Source organism: Lycium barbarum, chromosome 3 (assembly GCF_019175385.1).
Source record: "Lycium barbarum isolate Lr01 chromosome 3, ASM1917538v2, whole genome shotgun sequence".
Taxonomy (NCBI): domain Eukaryota; kingdom Viridiplantae; phylum Streptophyta; class Magnoliopsida; order Solanales; family Solanaceae; genus Lycium; species Lycium barbarum.
Window position 1 is genome coordinate 54926870 of NC_083339.1, and position 24054 is coordinate 54950923.

Here is a 24054-nt window from a genome sequence, read left to right on the forward strand (position 1 = left end):
TATCAATTGAAAGATATAAGAGAAGAATATAGGGTCTGCATAAAGACTAGGGAGGAAACACTAAGGTATTTTCTGGGCTGATTTGAGCACCTAATGGCAATAGGATATGTGATAGGAGAACTAAGAGCAAATTTGAGTAAAGAGGCAATAAAAGAGTTTGAGTCAAAAATAGAGAAACGACACGAGATAATATGCCTAAAGTATTGCCAGTTAGGGTAAAGGAAATTACGAAATGATCTAACCGAGACAATCAGAACAAGCGGGTTACTGGGTACTGGATGACAGTAAAGTTATAATATGAGGGGACCCTAGCGCTATTTGCTAGCCAACCCTAAAGATCGAGATCAAAAAGTAAAAGCAAGTGATATTTAAAGACCTTTAAAAGAAAGTCAGAAAGTGACACATGATGCTGAGGATTTCAGAATACGGACAGTCACAGCGGAGTAAAGCAAGGATATTGGAGTACAAAAATGTTACCCTCTGGGAAATTTCATTTTATCTGTAGAGTCTGTGAGGGGTCTACAAATACCGGAGGTATGAAATACTCTAAGAATTGCAAAATCTAATAAACCGATGAGGGATGTCTGCGCGTTACAAGATCTTGTTTAAAGATAAGAAGGTAAAGTGAAGTGAACGATACATCATCTTAAGGGAGTACCTATAGGAAAAGAAAGAGTCGAGTCATGACTACATGCACCATGAGTACAAGTCCGATTCAATCGATGGCAGTACAACTGAACAGTATGCAGATAAGGGAGACAGTAACACTTCCGTGGAACAGCTCGCAATACAACTGACAACCAACTGCGAAAAAATAGAAGGAGGAAATATTACGGGAATGACTATGTAGAGACCTGGAATGCATTATAGTGAATTATAGAGAATCGACCAATGGAAGAGGTATGTGAAGGGCATAATTAAATAAGAGAACACTTGAGAAAGTATTGGGAGTTCAGGACCAGTTTAAAATTCAAGGACGAATGTTCTAAAGAGGGGAAGGATGTTATACCCCGTATATTTATACGTCGAATTATTCGCAACCAAATCGACTCAGGTTAAAGGCGGAATTATTTTCGGACACGAAATAGGAACCTTTAATTTTCAAGTTTAATTAGTACATAAATTGTTTATAAATTTCATTTAGTGTAAAAATATTTGGAGATTAGGAAATAATTAATTATGATTAGATTATTAAGTAGGGATTAGTGACTAATTAAAATTAATTAATTTAATTAGGCCTTGTGGGCCCCACCCGTGAAAAAACAATTGGTTGGCAAGTGGGCTGCCACGTGGCAGCAAGTGGGCTGCCACGTGGCATCAATTGGTGTAGACTTAAGGTAAAAATGTGTCAAGCAAATGGTCCCTTAAAGGGGAATTTGTACACGTTACATACTTGAATTTGGAATGTGAACATTCCATGGTTAAGAATTCATTTGACATTTTTCAAATCTTGTATGAACAAAAGAGAAATTCGGCCAAGGTGTGGTTGATGGAAAAAAAAATTGTTTCTTGGTTTGATTAAAATTTCAAGAAAAATCAAATCGAAAAAAAAAATATCAACTCCTCAATGGCTGCTCTCGGCCAGCCATGGTGTTGAAAAAAAATTGTGAATCTTGAATATCTTGATCAAGGTTCAAGTGCAATACAAATTCCAGGAGGTGATAGCAACATTGGATATTAAGTTGGAGAAGAAGAAATTGTAAAATTGGAGCAATTGAGCGTAGAAATTCCTCCGAGAAAAATTTGGTAAAATTTTCTTATTTTGTGGTGTAATTGTGTTAATAGTGTTGTGATGGAATTATTAAATTGGATTGGACGAAATTGGAAGTAAGAAAATGCATAAAATTGAAGTTATAGGAAATCGTGGGTTGAAATGGTTTAGAAAGGTTGTTGGGTTGTTAGAATTGTTATGGGCTGAATTGTGAGAATTTTATATGTATATCTCTATTGTTGGTATTTCTGTGTTAACAGGAGAATAATTGGAAATTCGGGTTAGGCGAATATACAGGGGAAATGCTGCCCGATTTTCGTTAAGTCCTTAACTAATGAAAAACCCTAAACGAGAAAGTATGAGTTAAAGAATAAGTTCTATAAGCGATGGGCTACAGGTTTACGAACTAGAAAGTATCGTTACTAACGATAGTGTTACTTTTATATTAAATAGGCTAAAAAGGGCGACGAAGCGAACGAGATTACGAATAACCTTCAGTAGGTATGTAAAGCTGTCCCTTCTTTCTTTTGGCATGTCTTAGATCTAAGCGATGAATGATATGAACTTTGGGGTAATTCTATTCATAAGTTTTGAGTGTGATTTATGATTCTTATTCACTCCTTGATGTTAGAACTCTTAAGTGATTGAGCTTCCCTCTTCAGTTTCCTATACGTTGGATAATAGTCGATGTATATCAGTTCCTATTCTTAGGAACTCTATGATAACTAATGTCCAGACTTCTATAAGATGTTTCATACTATGTTGACATATGACTATGAATCTTAAGGCTCTTTGATATACTTTATGATGACATCCGAGGGATGTTTGATATGTTTCCGAGTGGCATTGAAAAGGTATTTGATATGACTATTGTCTTGATTTTCAAATGATAGTTCGTGTTGATTATTCCATTGAGCCTTTGATATACCCTGATACGTATATATGATTCCAGAAGTTCTATTCTGATATAACCCACAGTGACATCCGAAAGGTATTTGGTATGGCTAATGTCCTGATTTTCAAATGACAGTTCGTTTGATTATTCCATTGAGTCTTTGAAAATGTTTTAATTTGCATATGGTTGCTCACTACTCCCCTCGTGCGTGTCTCAATATGTCTTTCATTGAGTCCCGGGCCAGGATATGTTATCATGCACAGTTCCACTGCATTGTTCACCGGGTCCCTTACTAAAGGGCCGGAATATGATATATATATATATATATATATATATATATATATATATATATATATATATATATATATATATATACTGGAGTTATGCTGTGTTATGGCGTTATGTTGTGTTTATGGAGTTATGCTGTGTTATGGCGCCAAGGACGGGGTGGCGACCATGTTCACTGAGTCCCATAATGGGCCGGGTATGATATATGATATTGACATGCATGATTTATGTTTCAAAAGGGCAAGTGTTTTGGTATTTTGGACATTGTACTTGTTTCTGTAGTCCTTATTTCAGTTATGATCCTTTTTACTGTATTTCATGCTTTATATACTCAGTACATATTCCGTACTGACCCCCTTTCTTCGGGGGGCTGCGTTTCATGCCCGCAGGTACAGATAGTCGGTTTGGTGACCCTTCAGCATAGGACTTCTACTCAGCTATCTTGGAGAGCTCCGTTGTTCCGGAGTTTAGACTTTTGGTACATATCTTATGATATATATATATATATATATATCTGTGTGTGTGTGTGTGTATGTTTATCCAGGGGTATGACGGGGCCCTGTCCCGTCATATTTCACTGTTAGTACTCTTAGAAGTCTGTAGACATATGTGTGGGTTATGTATAAGTTCTGTTCAACTGTGTCTGTACGATATGCTATGATAAGATGTCCGTTTATAATGGCAGGCTTGTTGGCTTGGATATGACATGATTTTGATGTGTAGTGGCAGCCTTGTCGGCTTGCGCATCGTTCTATGATTTGATCAGTTGTGCCTCCTCAGGAGACAGTTATCTGAATATACATATATGACGACGTTATGAACCGTTGGAGATCTTTTGCAAGCTTCCATATTATTCATAGATTCAGTTTGATTATATGTAACAGGTTCGTATACGGGTGTCCAATTCGGGCACTAGTCATGGCCCACGGGGTTGGGTCGTGACAAGGTGTGTGTTCTTGCTTCTAGTTGAAGTTAGGGTGACTAAGTCTTGGAGTAAGTTGTGTGGGTTGAAGGTTTTCAAACTATAACGTATGTTTTTAATTTTATTTCTTATGTTAAGTTGATATGAAGGTTTAGCAAGTCTTAAAAGTGAAAATAGTTATAGAGGAAAGTCCATAAATTGTTGTATTGTAGTTGTTGACTATGGACTGAATTTGAAAGGAAGTTTTGGATGGATTTGAGTTTAGTTTGAATGTAATCCCTTAGCTATGGTATTGTTGATGTTGTTATTGATGTTTTGGAGTTATTTTGGAGTTGGGAGGAAGTAGATGATATAGGGGAAATGTTGCCCAAATTTCGTTAGCTCACCTATTAGTTTAATTTGACCTTATAAATATTTCAATGACTTAACCTTAGTGTGAATAATCTTGAATGTATATTTTTAAGCTCGAAATGATAGACGTTGAGTGGTAAAGTAGACGACGAGGTATGTTAAGGCTGTCCCTTTCTTTCTTTTGGCATGCTCATATTGATACAAACATATGCAAATGTTCTTCATAATGACTCCATTACCAGAAATATTGGAAGCTTATGCTTTTGATCTCTTTATGATGTTATTGACCTTATCTCATGATTATTGATCTTGTCTCATGATTATTGATCTTGTTTATGGCTGTTGATCTCATCTTATGGTCATTGATTCCTTCAAGGTGAGATATGTTTACGATGTTAGCTCCATAATTATAATCGGAGGTATACCGACCTTACGTCACTCCGATAGAGTCGTAACATTTCTTTGAGCTCTCATGCACGCTTTATATATATATAGCTATTTTCTGACACTGAACTGTGCTATAGTCGGCCGGGTACGACACCTATTGTGCATACCACTGCAGTTGGGTACGGATAATACCAAGCCTATTATGTCTAGGTACGGATAACAACTAGCCTATTATGGACGGGTATGGTATTATGATGATATGACTTATATATATGTATGAAAATATTTTTTTAAAGGAAAGCATATATGTTATCTGCCTTAAGAGGCATTTAGATGTACTTAAGAGGCATTCAGATGTATAGGTTGCTCTCTTTTTATCTCATGTTACTTTCATATCTTTATTATATTGTTCGTCATGCCTTACTTACTCGGTACATTATTTGTTCTGACGTCCTTTTATTTGTGGACACTGCGTTCATGCCCACAGCTAGACAGAGAGACGATTCAGACCCTTACGATGCCTTCTCAGTGCTTGTACAGGAGCACTCCACTTGTTTCAGAGTTACGGCCCAGCTTGGTATGATTCTTTTGTGTATATATGGGTATGGTGGGGTCCTGTCCCGTCCTTATTTCGCTATGCACTCCAATAGATACTCATAGATATATATGCACCATTAGAGTTTCTATGGCCATCTCGATCTATATTTTGTTGTATCATTATATTTTTATAGCCTTGTCGGCTTGTATACTTGGGGTCAGCTTGATGACGTATACATATATATATATCTTTTGGACTTGTGTCCCTTACAGCTTATGATATCTATTAGTTAGCATTATGGCCCACACTCAGGTATTATTTAGTAATGCATGTATGTCTGTGGTTCTCGATAGGTTAGCTTCGGGTGCCCGTCATGACCCTCCGATTGGGTCGCGACACATATGAAAATGACATGATTTGTGTTGTGTACTTTATGGCAAGTATCGATGAATTTTGATATGAATTACTGTTGGTGTTGATATCATGCACTCTTATTTCTTTATGTTGATTGATATGAACTGTGATTAGAAATGATGATAAGTGAGGCAGAGTAGCCTTCGAGGTCTTTGTCGGAGAGCGTAAGAGACATGATAGTCTATGATCCGAGGTTACCGGAGCGAAAATGTGTTCTCGTGATCCGAGGTTATTTATCAGAGCGAGAGAGTGCTCGTGCTCGAGGTCATTTGCCGGGACGAGGGATACATGGACTTCGCTGGTCCCCCACGGGTCCTGGCTGTGAGACATTTCCCTTAGCATGTATGTACGGATTGGAAAGTTGCCAGTGCATCGCATTGTATATACATTCACTCATTGTCTTGAGTGCGTACATGGCATCTTATACATTTGGCTGATCTTATAAATTGACTGATGTTGTACATTTTATTGAGTTTATACTTAATATTGTTCATTGACTGTACTTGATTTCTTATTTGCCTACCATTTAGTTTCTTTCTTTTGTATATGTAAACTAATCGTCGTCAACGAACGATACCTATGAGTAAGTGTGCTTGTACTTATACTACTCTTGTTGCACTTTTTCCTTAAGTGCATAGTTCGTTGCTGGTTCCACCTCTCAGCCTCGCGAGTGATCTCGAGGCCTACTTACTAGAGTGTCCAGGGTGAGCTACTTGATGGATCTATAGCTAGGAGACTCCTCCTTATACCTATCCTTCCATTTACTCTTGAGACAGTTATTATCATGTATTTATGAGACTAGTTCTAGTATTCAGACATTGTACTAGTGATAGTGGCTCTTGTACTCATTTTAGACTAGATCCTTGAGTTGTAGTGTTTCTTACTTCCGCACTTACTTTATCATTTATATTTATTGAGACTTAGTTATTTCTATTTTAATTCTGCATTCAATTTAATAGCATGTTATAATGGAAAGGTTTGCCCATCTGGGGGTTTAGCGTGGGTGCCCGCATGATTCACGAGTTGGGTCGTGACAAGTTTGTATCAGAGGTTACCAGTCTTACAACTACAAGAGCAATGTCTTGTAGAGTCTTGTGGATCATTACGATGAGCTCCGTACTTATCTGCGAGAGGCTATAGCACATTTAGGAAATTTCAAATTCTTTCATTCCTTTCGTGCTACGCTATTCAAATTGGTATCTGACTTCACTTCTATTCTCTCACAGATGGTGAGGACACGTGCGATTATTGCGTGAGATGAGGTGCCCGCTACTAGGATCGAAGTATGAGGTCGAGGCCGAGCGAGAGGTCGTAGCAAAGGCAGAGGTTGTGGGGCAGCACCGGTCAGGTGCAAGGCCCTGTGGTGTTACAATCCGGGTTTTCGCAGGAAAAAATTATATCATGTGTTAGTCGACGTAAGTTCGATAGAGATTATCTTCGAGGTTAAAAGTGGTTGAACATATTGTTATTAATGGTTATAAGGGTTTATAAACATGACTAGTAAGTGTTGGGAGGGTTGGAGGCTAAGCGAATCGAAGAGAATAAGTTTGGTCGATGTTTGAAATTTTTGAGATAAAATACGGTCCAAGCCATAATATGCCATATTTTTGGTCAAGGTATTGGACCGTCCAACATGATAAAAATTTACCCAAGCCCACAAGAATAAGGTCGTGTACAAGTATACGGATCAAGAGCTCAGTGTATAAAAGGATGAAGTCCCGAAATGACCTAAGGCATAAAAGTGTATCGACGATGATTAGAAATAATATTTTGTGTGTGCCAAAAGAGGCTACGGGCTAGTGCTATGCCACATGATCATGATAGTAAAATATATGAAGTGTGTTAAAGGTGATTAATATTTAAATGAATTGAGATCAAGGAGTTAATTGTGGGGATAATTGGTTAAATGTTGGGACAAAGTGAAAGAATAAGGAATTAATTAGGGCATTAATTAAGATTACATGGATAAGTGATGAGGTGGTTATCCAACACATGACACATGCCAAGTGAAAATGGTGACTAATCATTATAAAATGGGGTGGTGGCCACTATTAGATATAATAATTATGGCATCGATACAAAGACCAGACGTGTGAATGAAGAAGGTAGAAATTAGGCATCTTGGATAATTTTGTGGAGAATTAATCAAACAAAAAATAAAAATAAAGAAGAAATTGGAGAAACATATATTTTCCACCAGCAACAACGTGATTTAGTACTGGTAGCAACATCACTTGTTCATTTTAATGGAACAAGTAATTATCCTCTAACAAAGCAACACATTCGATTTTGCTCAGCGCTTCGATCTCGTTGTTCCATTTTATCGTATAGTTGAATCCGGGATTTCTTCGAAGTGAAGTAAGGTGGAAGAAGAGCAGTTCTTGGCATATAAGGTAAGAATTCTCCTCTCTTAGGTGTATTTGAATTTATCCATGTGATAGCTATGTAGTTAGACGAGAAGAATTTGGAATTTATACCGAAAATCATAGTTGATGTCGTGTTGACTATGTGGTGGTTATTTTGAGTTGTTATGTGGGCTGGAATTTAGTGGAATAACCTGATTATATTGGTATTGTTCTTATTGATATGACATGAAGAAATAAAAGGGTTTAATATATACTTTTGTTAATCGTAGACCGAGATCGCCGCTCGTTGAATTGTTGGATTGTTTCAAGACCCATTATAAATTTATTGTTTGTGGGCTACTATCCTAACTATCTTGAATTTGTGGGAAGTTAAAGAAACAGGTTAGAATAAGGTAATGGTCGAATTGCTATAAGCACGATGTTGAATGACAATAGTACTATTTTCTTTGTTATAGACGAAGCAGCAACGGACTTGAGTTAGCTTGGATATCGAGCAGCGGGTTATAAGGTATGCAGGGCTTTCTCTTCCCTTCTTGGCATGAATAGAACTCAAATGAGCTTTCAGTGAAAAGTTATTCCCGTTAACTTGTGTCGACCACATTCAATAATGATCGAGCTAATCTCTACTTCATGTATGACTTGTGTCGAAGTACTTGCTATAGTTCCACATCTCTTTTGGTTATCAGTTGAATGACCTTCTGTTAACTTGTACCAACCACATTCTGAAACAGTTAAGATCATCTCTTCTCATGAATATATTATATTGGAATACTTTCCCGTAGTTTGTCTATTGTTTATCTATTGAAGAATAATATTCATTATGGTACTCTTCACGTCAAAGTTGAGTCAGTTGTATTTCCATTCATTAAACTCGATCTTTACCTCATGTATAATTTGTATCAAGTATATATCATATTCTTTACATTTATGGTCTCCTTGATTGAAAGCTAAAGAATGTAGCGACAATAATGAAAGTCGGAGGGTAACGACCATAGTTCAATCCGAATCTTTCTATGATGTCTCCTCTGAGGTTAGTCTTGCGTTGCATATTTATAGACAAATTTATTTCTTTACGGAGCCGTGTTGTAGGCGACCGGGTAGGCACGCAGATTTGGACCTAGATGTATTTCCTTCTTTACCGAGTCGTGTTGTAGGCGGCCGGGTAGACACGTAGTTATGCATTGCTATTGATCAGTTGGGCAAAGATGATGTGATGATGAAGAGCTCACCCTACATAGGGATTTATTATTATATGATATGATGTTCCTCCACAGTAAGGGATGATTTTACGAGCATGCATTTACATTTATGTCATGGTTATAGTCGCCCTCAGTGGCCTCGTTTAGAGTTTCAGGTTGTCTTTGCATCTCTTCCCATGTTATATGTATCTCTTATGCTTGTGTTATGTTTATGATTATCGGTTTACATACTCGGTACATCTTTCATATTGGCGCCCTTTTTGTGCGCTATGATCATGTCCACAGGTACAGATAGACAGGCTGGTGTGCCACCCCGGTACCAGATGTTCAGCAGTTTCTTGTTGCACTCCATTTCTCCAGAGTTGTTGGTCAGAGTCTTGAGCAAGAATGCATGCATGTATATATATTATGAGTATGGCTATTAGTACGTTGTTGCCTTGTCTGACTAGTTGATGCGTTTCAGTGCTCTTAGAGGCTTACAGATTATTAGTCAGTGGACGGGTGTTTTGTTTGGCCTTGCCGGCCCTTTGGATAGTCATTTTTCTTGGTTGTTGTCTTGTTGGCCCTAGTTATGCATACATGTGTTGTTGGGCCTTTTCTGCTTACAGGTTGACATGATATACTTCTTACAATTGTTATTCGGTGGCCTTTTTAGCCTATGATTCATGTTACAGATTTCAGATATCGCAGTTGGTTCGCTCGGCCCTTCGGGTGCCGGTCACACCCCTTAAGGTTAGGGTGTGACAAACTTGGTATCAGAGCAGGTATGTGTTACACATCAGACATTTCATATTGTTGGGCTGCGAATAGACTAATGCAAGCTTGAGGTGGACATGAAGTCCTTATGACTTTAAGGAGGGCATTTGGCAGCTTTAAGGTGTATACGACAAGATTTTAAAGTTATATGAATTGGTGAAATTAAGTTCGTCGAAGGAAGCAAAGTATAAGTCGTGTTTGGGGAGGCTTTTACAATTATCGAGGTAACAATTGTATAGTAATGTCTTGGGAAAGAGTTATAGGGCTCCTTAGATGGTTAATGAAGTGTTAAACAAGTTCCAAGAAGGTTCCGCAAGGATTGGAGGTTGAACGAAGGGGCTAGAGCAAGTTTCGGGAAATTCATAATTGTACGGCCATTTGTATGGACCGTATACTTTGTACGGCCCGTATAATGGTCCGTAGAATACTTCCAGAGGAGTTAACCCTTAGTATGATTATACGGTCCAATTGTACGGATCGTATAATTTATACGGCTCGTATAATTGGCCATAAAACCGGGTCAGGTCACTTTTTTCTCTTTCCATATATGGGTGTTGTTGTTGATGTTTGGCAGTTGTTTAGTATATGGATAAGGTTGACGAAACAAAGGAAATGCTGCTCAATTTTCATTAGTTCTTAGTTGCTTTAGTTTAGACTTAAGCATGTTTTAAATGATCTAATGTAGTACGAATTCTCTTGAACGTAGAGTTGCGAGCTTGGAAGGAGAACGTTTAGTCGTCAAGAAGACGTAAAGGTATGTTAAGGCTAGTCCTCTCTCTTTCCAAGGCATGACTCCTATACTATGATTTCCCCTCTATATTTCCATGAAATTCTTACATTCCAAAGTTGGAAGTCTAAGATTATTAAGAGTCCCTCATGAGCTAGAGACAAGATATGTTCTATGATAATGATGATGATGATGATCCTATTTTTCAGAGATTCAGAAGCTTATGAGTTGATGCTATTATGAGTTAATAATCTTACTTCATGAATTCATTGATGTTATTTTCTTGTTGTTGTGTCACCTTATAATATTAGCTCCTTCAAATTGAGACATAGTGAAGATGAATGTTCCATAATACAATCGGAGGTCACCGACTTTACGTTACTCCGATATGACTGTAGCTTTGATTGGGCTCACGTGCATGCTTCTTTTTATATATGATAATACAGGGCCTAGTTGGCCGGGTAGACACCACTACGCTGGGCATAAGTGGGCGGCGTGAGATGACTATCCCGGACACGGGCTAGTAATGGTATATGACTCAGACGGCTTCCTTATATATATATATATATATATATATATATATATATATATGTACATATATTATGATATGGGTTTAAAAGTAAAAGTTAGCATGCATGGTATCCGCCTTAAGAGGCAATCAAATGTGCAGGTTATATCTTTATCTCATGTTCCTTATCTCTTTATTATGTCATTATTCATGCCTTACATACTCAGTAAATTATTCGTACTGACGTCCTTTCTTTTGTGGATGCTGCGTTCATGCTCGTAGGTAGATAGGGAGACGGTCCAGATCCCTAGGAGCATTATCAGCAAATACGCAGGTGCACTCCACTTCTCCGGAGTTGCCGTTTATTGGTATATTCTTTGGTGCACATATTTGGGACATAGCGGAGTCCAATCCCGTCCTTATGATTTTAGTACTCCTGTTAGGGGCTCGTAGATACATATATGGGTAGTAGATATTCTATGATTTCTTTAGTGTACGTTTGGTATATTATCTTGTAGCCTCGTGGGCTTGTACACATATGTATATTTTGAGAAGTAATTAAAGGTCACTTCATGGTAAGCTTGTTTGAGAATTATGTTGATCTACGTTGAATATGACGATGAGTATGATGAGTGGTGCTCAGCAGGCTAGCTCCGAGTACCCGTCATGGCCCTCTGGTTAGGTCGTGACAAAAGTGGTATCAGAGGATTTCGTCCTAGGGTGTGTCTAAGAGCTGTGTCCGGTAGAGTCTTATTTATGGGTGTGAAGCGCGCCACACTTATAAACAGGGGGCTGCAGGGCATTTAGGAATGATTGCCCTTCCTTCTTATCATAGATGATGTGATAGAGCCATGAATTCCCTTTTTCCTTAACCGTGCGCCATGTTTTCAGTGAAGTCTATGAAAGGAAAAGCTGCAGCATCCTAGAAGGGCAAGATAGTGATGGAAAGAAAGACTGAACGAGAGCCACCTATAGATAGGAAGGAGGGCAAGTGCCAAAGTAAGGCCCTATTTCGGTTCTCTCATACTTCGCCCACTTCGGAGGAGTAGAGAGGAACCTCAACTTTAGCTCCAGCACGCCTAGTTCCTCCACCAGATGCCTCAGGCTAGGAGATGAGATAGACCATTCTTTTGCTGACCCAGTTAGTAGCCGCTTAAGCTCAGCAGCAAGGTGTTGGCCATGGTGACAGGGGTTGGAGAAAGAGGGTCAGGTCTTCAAGCTTTGACCGTGAGTTCAGAAGTTCCCCGAGGCAGCAAATCTCTAGGCACTCAGCCCGTTTAACGGCTAGTGCGCCTCTAAAGTTTTCTGGACCAGGGTTGACAAATCCGCTTGTTTGGGGCAAGTTCAGAGTTCTAGAGCTTCCAGATCCCAGACTAGGGGTGATTCAGGCCAGAGGAGATTAGCTATACCACAATGTACTCAGTGTGGCAAGCTACGTTCTGGACAGTGTCGCTTTGGTTTTGATGTTTGTGATGCATATGCTCGGCCAGGCCATTTCAGGCGCGACTGTCCATCACTATGTGGTAGAAATAAGTTTCGGCCTACAGGATTAGCAGTTGGCTCTTCATTATTGGTACGCCCTCTGAGGCAAAGCTTGCAGACACCAGCAGCTCATGGCAGAGGTAGAGGAGGAGCATCTGGTTCGAGTGGTCCTCAGCACCGCCTGTATTCACTAGCGGGACCATAAAATCTTGAGTCTTCCCCTGATGCTATCACATTTATATTATCGGTATCCTCTTATGACATATATGCATCAATTGATTCGAGGTTTACTTTGTTACATATATTACTCCTGATGTTGCCAACCGTATTGGGGTGAAACTTGAGCCAATCAAACATTTTAAGGTGTCTATACCTGTTGGCGTTTCAGTGATAGCTAGATGTATGATTTATGAGTAAGTAGACCTCCGTGAAAGGAGTTGATTGACATAATGCTTAGAAAAAAAATGGAATTTTAGAAAGGGTGTTCAGGTACAACTTATGAGACAAACCTTATTACTTTACATTCTTTTCTAGCAATCAGCCCTACACGGTTGAGTTTTTTATCATATGTGTTTCTATATGTGGCCTCCTAAGGCATGAGATGTGTTTTCTAGGTTGTGTGCAGGTTTGGGATTGTTATGTTTGCAGAGGAAACTCTGCGAAATTTTTTGAAGAATCTAAGGGAAATTGGGGAAACTTTAGGTAGGATTATGGCAAGAAGAAAGAAAGGGCCCAGCAGCAAATGGTTAGAGACGAAGTTAGTAGTCAAATGCGGGATAAATGTAGCAAGTATGTATTACACTAAAAGGAACGATGGTTAGGTCAGGATAGAATATGAAGCATGAGAAAGGAAAATGGTGTGCTTAGGATAGAAATAAGTTTTATATATCAAGGAGACTTAAAGAGATAAGCATTCTAGAAGAAGTTACAAGTTAGAAGAAATTGGTTTGTCCTTTTATGGTTTGAAAGATTGAGTGACGTAATGAATTTGATATATACGTATATGCCGATGCATGTAACACCGATTCAGATTACTAAGTTAGACTTCACCCGATGATTATTGCGGGAGAAATAATTTCATGTCACTATGAGCCAGCCTTATTGACCTCGGTGATACCTCAAGGAAAGAGATCAAAAGAGATGTATTCATAAAGGCTCCTTGCCTGGCAATTGGTTGACATTATGACTGCAGTTGTATTTTGGGTTATGGTTCACGTTATTTATCCAGGAATCTAATCGAACGGTTACATGACAAGAGCTTGTTATTATTGATATGAACGGAAGTGAAAACAAGACAAGGTTGATCAATGAAATGAAAGAACGATAAATGACACCTTTTTTTAATTAAATATGCCCGGATGAGCCTTTTATTTATTTAGAGAAAAGAAAATAAGTCCAACAAAGGAAATAAAAGCAAATGACCGGCCGAAATAAATTACATTTGACCCCATTTCCAAATTGGGACTATCTGTGTATTGTTGCATTTCGGCGGTCTTTTGTCTGAAGATATTTCCGTCGCTGCTCTCTGAAAATATTAGGGTAAAGATGATGATTCTGAAACTGATTTACCCCCATCCTCTTCCTTCTCTTCGTAGCTGCTCATCTGGTAATTATGCCTTGTCGAATTCGTCCGTTTGTTCTTTTGTTGTGAGTTGTTCCTTTAATTGCATGTTGTTTGAATTGGAATTCTTGTAAACCACTTCTTTCTCTGTTGAATTGTATGTACTGCTGTCTTGTTGATTTTCTCTGCACTTGAGGTTGGCTGGTGTTATTGTGGTCGTGTTCCTCACCACCAGCTGGCTCTGAGCTTCTTTCTTCTGTAAGTGACTCTGTAAGCTCCATATTTTCCACCTTTGATGTGTCTTGAAATTCTGTAAATGTTGTATATCTCCTTCTATCCATGACTTATATTCGTGTAGATTTAATTTTGGCCCACTTGAATGATTATCATAAGATAATAATACCACAAATAAGGCATCAATCAAATCCATTTGGTATAAGTCATGAATAAGAATTTGACTTTCTATTCTTCTCCTGTGTTGCCACTGTTTTAACTGTATGAAACGCGTTTCAGCTTGTATGTGTGATTTGTGCTGTGTGTTGTGAAATCCCTGGGAATATTGCTGTGACTTGTGATTGTCTTGACAATATGTGTTATATGTCTCTTCAAATTTGTGTCTTCTGTATGATATGAACCTGCAAAATAAAACACACTTTGTTAGTAAAAAACACCATGTTCTCCTCCCAAAGGATTTGAACATGGTGTTAAAATCTTTCTGCTGCTCCTTTTCTAGATCCAAATCATCATATATCTGCATCTGTTCCCCCTATCTTTGTATCCTCACTTTCAGATATGGAATCTGAGTTTTGTCACTGTTGAGGATCTTTCTACATGTTGAACTTAGGTCCTGGAAGCCATGACATTCAACATTGGCTTCATCTACTGCTTGATTAGCTATAGCATCTACCAGCTTGTTTCCTTCTCTCAGGATATGACTAAATAGAATAGTCCTATTAACTTTTAGCTCCAAAATCTCCTCTATCCAACTTGCTATCCCCCAAGGAGGTTTCCACCCTTCCTGTAGAATCTTGTACACTATTTCATAATCAGTTTGGACTATAATATTGTCCAGATTCTCATTTTTGCAATATCTCATGGCATGCAGAATTGCCATAACCTCAGCATCAATATTAGTAGTTATTCCAATCTCTATAGCATAAGCATATCTCAGATCCCATCTTGGATCCCCTTCATTATTTCTGAAACAAAATCCATAGGCACTCCTACCAGGGTTCCCCCTTGAGGCCCCATCTGTATTAAATAAAAACCACCCTGGTTGAGGAAATTCCCACCTCACTTTTGTAACTTTCAGTCTTCCACACCCTACCTCTAGCATCTGAATCAAGTCTGGCCATTTGTGAGGTAGTTGGCTGATAGAAGGATTCCTTGTCATTACTAGTCTCTGTATAGTGACATAGACTAAATAAATGACTTTTCCAGTTGATCTTTTCCCTCCATGTTTTATTGTGTTCCTCCTTTTCCATAGTTCCCACAAAATGATAGCTGGAACAACTTGATAAATAAGCTACCCTCTTTCTTTAACTGATGCAGTCCACCATTTCACAATTCTCTGCTGTAAAGTTAATCCTTCTATAGACAATCCTGCAACTGAAGAGAAGTAGGACCAAGTCCTATTAGCAGTGTAAGAGTTAGCAAACACATGTTGTATTGTTTCCTCCTTAGGGCTGGAACAACACCAACATCTGGATGCTATGTTATAATGCGTTCTCTTCAAAACATCATCCAGAGGAATTTCATATTTCCAGCATCTCCACAAAAAGAATGATATCTTGAAAGGCAAACCTTTAATCCATATATTCCTGTACATCTCCATAGGTTGTCCTCTCAATCTGATATATTCCCAAGCTGATTTGACTGTAAACTCTACTTTAGTGTCTAAAATCCACCATGCTCTGTCCATTTCTTTGTCCATCCTTGGGGGTATGATAGTATCAACTATATGTTGAACTATGTCCTGAGGGAGTAAACTATTCAGCTTTGTCATGTTCCAATTCCCATTCTCCACTACATCTGATACATTTCGAATGCTTTCATCAAAACCTTCCACAATGAAATATAAAACCTTCCTCAATAAAATATAATGCACCCATTCCTGTCCAGTTATCAAACCAAAACTGTGAATGACAAATGCTCGGTATGTGTAATGTGTTTAGTAGAAAAAAAGAAGAAGAGGAGAAGCAAGAGAGACATATTGGATACAGAGAAGGAAGGGCAAAAGTGAGACACATAGAAGAAAGGTCTACTAGAGCAGAAACCCGATAAACAGAGGGTGGAAGACAATCGAACCCTGTGGATATTCTAACACTAAGTAGGAATGTTATTAGGTGTCATAGAGTGATTGAAATTTTGAACCATGCTGTAAGAACGGCGTGGCTAATTACATTATGACGAGGAATATGGAACCATTTGTTGAGCAAGATATTTTATGCGTGGAGAGCGAGTTTATACAACATCCCTCCAAAGAATTCTAAAAGGACCACGTGCTACCCCGTTATTAATATGTTGAGATAGCAGAGTACAATACTCTTATGATAGTGGGAATCAGATCAGAGAAGAGTATGGAAGGATTGACATTGAACCTTAAGTTACAGTTTTATCAAAAAAAAAAAAATCAATGGTACTCTGAAATATGTTTAGAATGATTGTCCTATGAACAAAATCATTTGAGAAGAAGGGGTGAGAAGTAAAACGAAAGAAGGAACGAGGTTTGATTGTGAATGATCAATGGACTGACTTTATATGTATGTCAGAATAGCAACAAATGGAATTGCATTCCCGTTGAGTTACGCGGTAGAGGTCCCAAGGAAGGATTGTTAAGGAAAGTTGAGTCAAAAGAGGGCGAGTTTGTGGACTATCCGGTATAGGGAGCATAGAGTGATTATGAGCGGAAATGACTAATATGTGAGATGATCTATGGGTCTTGATGGAATTGAGGAAGGAAGCATAGGGATAGAGGTAATTCCCTCATGGTTTAATAGTTGTAGCAATTAGACGGTAATCGAAAGAGACCATCAAGAAATTAGTCTTCGACATTCCGTGGCAATGTGGCAAGTGGAGGCGTAAGAATGAGGTGAAACAAGATATGGGCCGTAGAATAGAAGAGGGGCAGAAAATCCAACATGCAATTGTACAACAACAAGGTAGATTATTAGGCAAAGTTAAAGGATGGGCATACAATGGGAAAAATCGGTATTAACCTTGAGAAGGTAAAACACGTGAGTATTATGGCTTTTGGTCAGGTGTGAAGTAAATAAGAATGAATGGTATTTCCATACCACAAGGGCTCAAGCGAAAGATTTCATAGTAAGGATACACCGGCGATGAGTGTAAGATTAGGATTAGGGGGACGCGAAGTTCCAATATCGCATACCAGCTGGGGAAGCATTGTATAGGAAAACCTTAAAGGTAAGAACTACTTGAGTCGGAATTTAATAATGCCTTTGTTAAGACAAGGACGTGGAGTTAACAGTAGAAAAGGATTGATAACTATTTTTAAGCATACAAATACTTGGCGGTAGCAACCTACAATGAAAAAGAATAGATGTGTACGATTATTTAAAAGAGAAATTTTATGGAGGATACGAGGATTCCAAGCTTAAGTATTCCAAACGTAAATAAATTAAGGCCGTGTCACAAAGTAAACGGAGCAAGATGGATCTAAATAAGAAACTGAAGGTGAGAGGTAGTGGTGAAGAAGTAAATTTGTGTAAGACAATTTCGTGACACTAATCAAGAATGGATGTTGCAATTGCTAGGAATCATACAAGCTATCTGTGGAGATTGTCAGGATAAGATACTCGGTTCTCTACTGGTGCCTGAAGATCGATACATTCTGAGAGACCTGGGAAATATAGGTCATCCTGGTAAATCCCCCTTGTGAGATAGGTATTTTAGAAGAAGCTCATTACTCCCGTTATTCTGTTCATGCAGGAGCAACAAAGATGTGCCATGATCTCAAATCAATGTATTGGTGGGACGGCATGAATAAAGATATAGAAGAATTTGTAGCTCAGTGTCCAAATTTCCAACAAGTGAAAACCAAGCATCAAAAGCCAGGAGGATTGTTGCAAGCTATGGAAATTCCAACCTGAAAATGAGAAGTAATCAACATGGATTATATTATAGGCTTACCTTGTTCTCAACATAAGTAAACTCCATATGTGTAATTGTTGATAGACCCACGAAGTCAGCTCATTTCCTACCGGTTAGAACTACATACTCAGTAGAAGAAGATATGAAGTCCAGATATCTGTATTTATTCCCACCCCCAGCAAAGGTTCGAGGTGAGGCGCCATTGTCTTAAGGTATGTGATGTTTTCTTTAATGCTTTTGGTCATTTGTGGCCATATATTCTTGCCATTGTGGTTGTAGCCCTGTGAGGCGATGCTATTTTGGGTTTCTGTGACAGGATGGTAGTGCCATATTCTAGGAGAAACTCTGGCGAAATGTTTGCAAGATCCCCGAGAACCTAACATTCGAGGACGAATGTTCCGAAGGAGGGGAGAATGTTACACCTCAGACATTTCATATCGTTGGGCTGCGAATAGACTAATGCAAGCTTGAGGTGGACATGAAGTCCTTATGACTTTAAGGAGGGCATTTGGTATCTCTAAGGTGTATACGACAAGATTTTGAAGTTATATGAATTGGTGAAACTAAGTTTGTCGAAGGAAGTAAAGTATAAGTCGTGTTTAGGGAGGCTTTTGCAATTATCGAGGTAACAATTTTTTAGTAATGTCTTAGGAAGAAGTTGTAGGACTCCTTAGATGGTTAATGAAGTGTTAAACAAAGCCATTTGTACGGACCGCAAACAAAGTTGAGGTTGAACGAAGCGGATAGAGCAAGTTTGGGGAAATTCATAATTGTACGGCCATTTGTACGGACCGCATAATTTATACGGCCTGTATAATACTCCGTAGAATACTTCCAGAGGAGCGTGACCCCTGGTAGGATTATACGGTCCAATTTTACGGACCGTATATTTTATACGGTCCGTATAATTGGCCGTATAACCGGGTCGGGTCACTTTTTTCTCTTTGCATATATGCACGACCCTTGTTCCAAATTTTCATTTCCTCACTTCTCCCAAACTCTTGAAAGCTATAGAACATTCCACACACCATATTAACACAAACCCAAGGGAAATCAAGGATTATTTACCAAGAATCAAGAGAATCAAGTGTGGAGAGGCTCTCTAGGGTTTGTAGAGTTCAAGATTGCTTTGTGTAGTGAAGTTGGAGTTCCATTCAAGTGAGATACTTTGATCCAAAGTTCATCCCTACACAATAAAAGGTGAGTTTTACATCTATTTCATGTTAGTAAGAGTATTTGGTTGTGGAGTAACTTGAATGAAGGAAGGAAGAAGTATATGAAGCTCAAACATGGATTTAATGACATTCTTGAATAGTAACTTGACTTGAGTCATAGTTCTTGATATGCCCTGAGTATACTCTTGTTGTAATTGACACTAATGATGTTGAGGAAGTATTATATGAAAGGGGATATGATGTGTGTTGTAGCTATGATTATGGATGATTTTGAAAGGGAGTCATGGGAATTAAACAAAGCTTAATTTGAAGAAATCTATTGATTATGATATTATGGGTGTTGTTGTCAATGTTTGGGAGTTGTTTAATATATGGAGAAGGTTGACGAAACAAAGGAAATGCTGCCCAATTTTCGTTAGCTCTTAGTCGCTTTAGTTTAGACTTAAGCATGTTTTAAATGATCTAGTATGAATTTTCTTGAACGTAGAGTTGCGAGCTTGGAAGGAGAACGTTTAGTCATCAAGAAGACGTAAAGGTATGTTAAGGCTAGTCCTCTCTCTTTCAAAGGCATGACTCCTATATTATGATTTCCCCTCTACATGTCCATGACCTTCTTACATTCCAAAGTTGAAAGTTTAATATTATTAAGAGTCCCTCGTGAGCTAGAGACAAGAACTGTTCTATGATAATGATGATGATTATGATGATCCTATTTTTCAGAGATTCTGAAGCTTATGACATGATGCTATTATGAGTTAAAAATCTTATTTCATAAATTCATTGATGTTATTTCTTGTTGTTGTCTCACCTTATAATATTAGCTCCTTCAAGGTGAGACATAGTGATGATGAATGTTGCATAATACAATCGGAGGTCACCGACGTTACGTCACTTTGATATGATTGTAGCTTTGATTGGGCTCACATGCATGCTTATTTTTATATATGATTATACCGGGCTTAGTTGGCTGGGCAGACACCACTATGTTGGGCGTAAGTGGGTGGCTTATGGATGATGATAGTTATATCGGGCCTAATTGGCCGGGCAGTAACCACTAGTGGGCGGCGTGAGATGACTATCCCAGACGCGGGCTAGTAATGATATATGACTCAGATAGCTTACTTATATATATGTATATACACACACACATAAGTTATGATGTGGTTTTAAAAGTAAAAGTTAGCATGCATGGTAGCCGTCTTAAGAGGCAATCATATGTGCAAGTTATCTCATTATCTCATATTCCTTATCTCTTTATTATGTCATTATTCATGCCTTACATACTCAGTACATTATTCGTACTGACGTCCTTTCTTTTGTGGACATTGCGTTCATGCCCGCAGGTAGACAGGGAGACGGTCCAGATCCCTAGGAGCATTATCAGCAGATACACAGGAGCACTCTACTTCTTTGGAGTTGCCGTTTATTGTTATATACTTTGGTGCACATATTTGGGGCATGGCGGGGTCCTGTCCCGTCCTTATGATTTTAGTACTCCTATTAGAGGCTCGTCGATACATATGTGGGTAGTAGATATGTTATGATTTCTTTAGTGTACGTTTGGTATATTGTGTTGTAGCCTCGTGGGTTAGTACATCTACGTATATTTTGAGGAGTAATTAAGATCATTTCATGGTAAGCTTGTTTGAGAACTGTTTTGATCTACGTTGAATATGATGATGAGTATGATGACTGGTGGTCGGTAGGCTAGCTCTGGGTAACCGTCATATCCCTCTGGTTGGGTCGTGACAGTATGTCTTTGGGAATCTGTAAGTCGTGTCTAGTAGAGTCTTGTTTATGGGTGTGTTGTACACCACACTTATAAACAGGAGGCTACATGGCATTTAGGAGTCAGTTACCCTTCTTTGATATTCCAGATCATGGAGTAGAGCTGAGTCATTAGAACTGGACTTCGATATGCATTCGTGATGAGTCCGTATGAAGGTTCTATCAGACTAGATATGCACCAAAGGTGCAGGTATGATATTGGGGCCTTAAGGTGTGGATGTTAATTCCCTTTATGCTGAAGGAATGTTATGAAAGTGTCGGAAGATAAGATGCGAGATTTAAAGGTTAGTAAGTAATAGGTGACGAAGGTACGAGATACCCAAATACCGAAGGTTGCGGATAGCCCAGACTTTAGATAGGGGACCAAGGGTGCCATGATTAAGTACCCAGAATTGATAATGTTGTCACTAGTAGCATATCTTCCAGTTTATGGTTTTAGGTACCAGGAGGGCTAGCTACGAGGATAAAGGAAAGTTAGAGGTGATATGATGTCTCGGTTGAAGTTCTAGAATGACATAAGAAGGCTTGTGGTATAAGTAATATGAGTGGATACGCGTAGATCGTAAGCCAAGGAACGCCAGAACGACAAGGGTGTGGATGAATAGAAGTAAAGACTAGAGAAGGGAAGTGAGGTATTGATGCAGATAGGCAAGGCCCATCAAAACAAGTGAGTTGATGGCTCCCGTTAGTTATAGCGAGTATAGTATAGACTGAATGAGATCGAAGGAGTTTGAGACTAAAGGAACTTAGAATGAGGAAAATACTTCCCTGATGGTAGGACAAGTGAGTAAAAGTGATACGCGATAGAAGGACAACATTTAGCCGGAACGAAATAAGTGGAGCTACAGTAATATTTCAACAAGCTAAAAGGTACGATTTTATGAGGAAGCTATAGTATACATACGAATAATGAAAAAGGGGTCCACGCCAGAAATGGTAAAGGAAAGCAGAACATGCAAGATAGGAAAATATCTCGGGAGGCCCTACAATTAAGACGTCAAGAGACAAAGCTATACGAAGACAACTAATGAAGAGGATTAGTTAAGGCAAGGGGAAATAGAGATAAAAAGAAATCTCAGAAAATATTAGAACAAGCTTGAAGCAGAGTGTTAAAGAAGGACTGGTGAAGGTTCAAATGGACAAGAAAACTATTAAGGGAAAGGACGACGAAGGGACTCGAAGGCAAACTTGAGTCGTGTGACGACGAGTGGTATAATTCTAAGAGTTTACTTCACTAACCGATTAGGACTAGTAAACTACCCATAGGACAAGTTCTAGCAAGCCAAACTTAGTGGGGGGGGGGGGGGGGGGGGAATTGCTTTAATTCACCGGTAAGGAAAGGAAGTGACGATTCTAACAGGACTTATTAAGGAAGGGGTATGCCCTCAAGATTTACAATACTAATAGTAGGGAAAAAACATTAAGGCAAGTTGTAAACCTGGAAAGTTTCGATGGAACATAGTAGCATTTAATCACAGAGGTAGACAATCGCATATTGACAGGATGAGCAATAAAAGATAACTGTGGTGAATTAACCAAGTGAGAATTTTCATTATAAGACAACACGGGAATTACCTTAACTAGAAGAGTTTACTTTGGAGAGATATTAGTCACCAAGAAGAAAGAATCATGATAGAATGTGATGGTGGCAATTCGACTCATTAAGAGCAGAATTGGAAAATGATGGTGTTAGTTACGCCCCAAAACCAGAGTAAATCGACTTAGTAGAATGTATAGCAGAAGTGTGGTTCGCTTGATGAGTATAGCAGGAATACAGTAAGATTGTAAGCAAGCAAGGTAAGAATGTGCGGCGGTCTGGAAGAGCACATACAATACGAACAATGGGACAGTTAAGAAAGACCAATTAACGGAAATTACATACGACATACAGTACTCAGGAAGCTAAGGCAGAGGAAAGAGATGGAGATAAACAAACATAAATTCATGAGAGTTGCTATAATTAAGGGAAGAAGGTAGTTGAATTGCACCGGTGATCCGAACGCACAAGGTTAGTTCTACAAACGGTATAATTACAAAGTACGTTTGACAAGGGAGGATAATGACTACAGGGTGAAGCAACATCGGACCAGAAGACCATAGGACCTGATAAGGTCCCAATGGTATCTAGAGTAAAGTAACTATAGAAAGAATGGGACAAGAACCATAAAGGCGGAATAAAGATGTTATACCCCGTATATTTATACGACGAATTATCCGCAAACAAATCGATTCAAGTTAAAGGCGGAATTATTTTCGGACACGAAATAGAAATCTTTAATTTTCAATTTTAATTAAAACATAAATTGTTTATAAATTTTATTTAGTATAAAAATATTATTGGAGATTGGGGATTAATTAATTGTGATTAGATTACTAAATAAGAATTAGTGATTAATTAAATTAATTAAGCTTAATTACTATGTGTGGGCCCCACCCGAATTAAATAAAAAAATACAAAAATGACTCAACAAATAATTTGGTGAGTCACAAAGGAGGAGGACATGTGTCCTCCTATAGGCCACCATATATATATATATATATATATATATATATATATATATATATATATATAGTTTGATGAATTGATTTCACTTTCTTTCATTTATTTTCCAAAGAAATCAAAGAAAAAAAAGATTCAATTCATCCATGGCTGCTCTCGGCCAGCCATGGAGTTGAAACAAAATTTGATCCTTGCATATTTTAACCAAGTTTCAAGTGCAATACAAGTTCAAGGAGGTGATAGCAACATTGGATTTTAAGTTGGAGAAGAAGAAATTGTGCAATTGGAACAATTAAGAGTAGAAATTTCTCCGAGAAAATTGTGCTAAGATTCTCCTATCCTATGGTGTAATTGTGTTAATAATGTTGTAATG

The 24054-nt window shown here is 38.4% G+C and overlaps 1 protein-coding gene across 1 annotated transcript; it reads right to left on the reverse strand.

Moving 5' to 3' along the window:
- Positions 1 to 14871: 14871 nt before the first annotated feature.
- LOC132630839 (uncharacterized) lies at positions 14872 to 15498 on the reverse strand. Its single transcript, XM_060346440.1, has one exon. It carries the CDS (start codon positions 15496 to 15498, stop codon positions 14872 to 14874), a length of 627 nt encoding a protein of 208 aa, XP_060202423.1.
- Positions 15499 to 24054: the final 8556 nt, after the last annotated feature.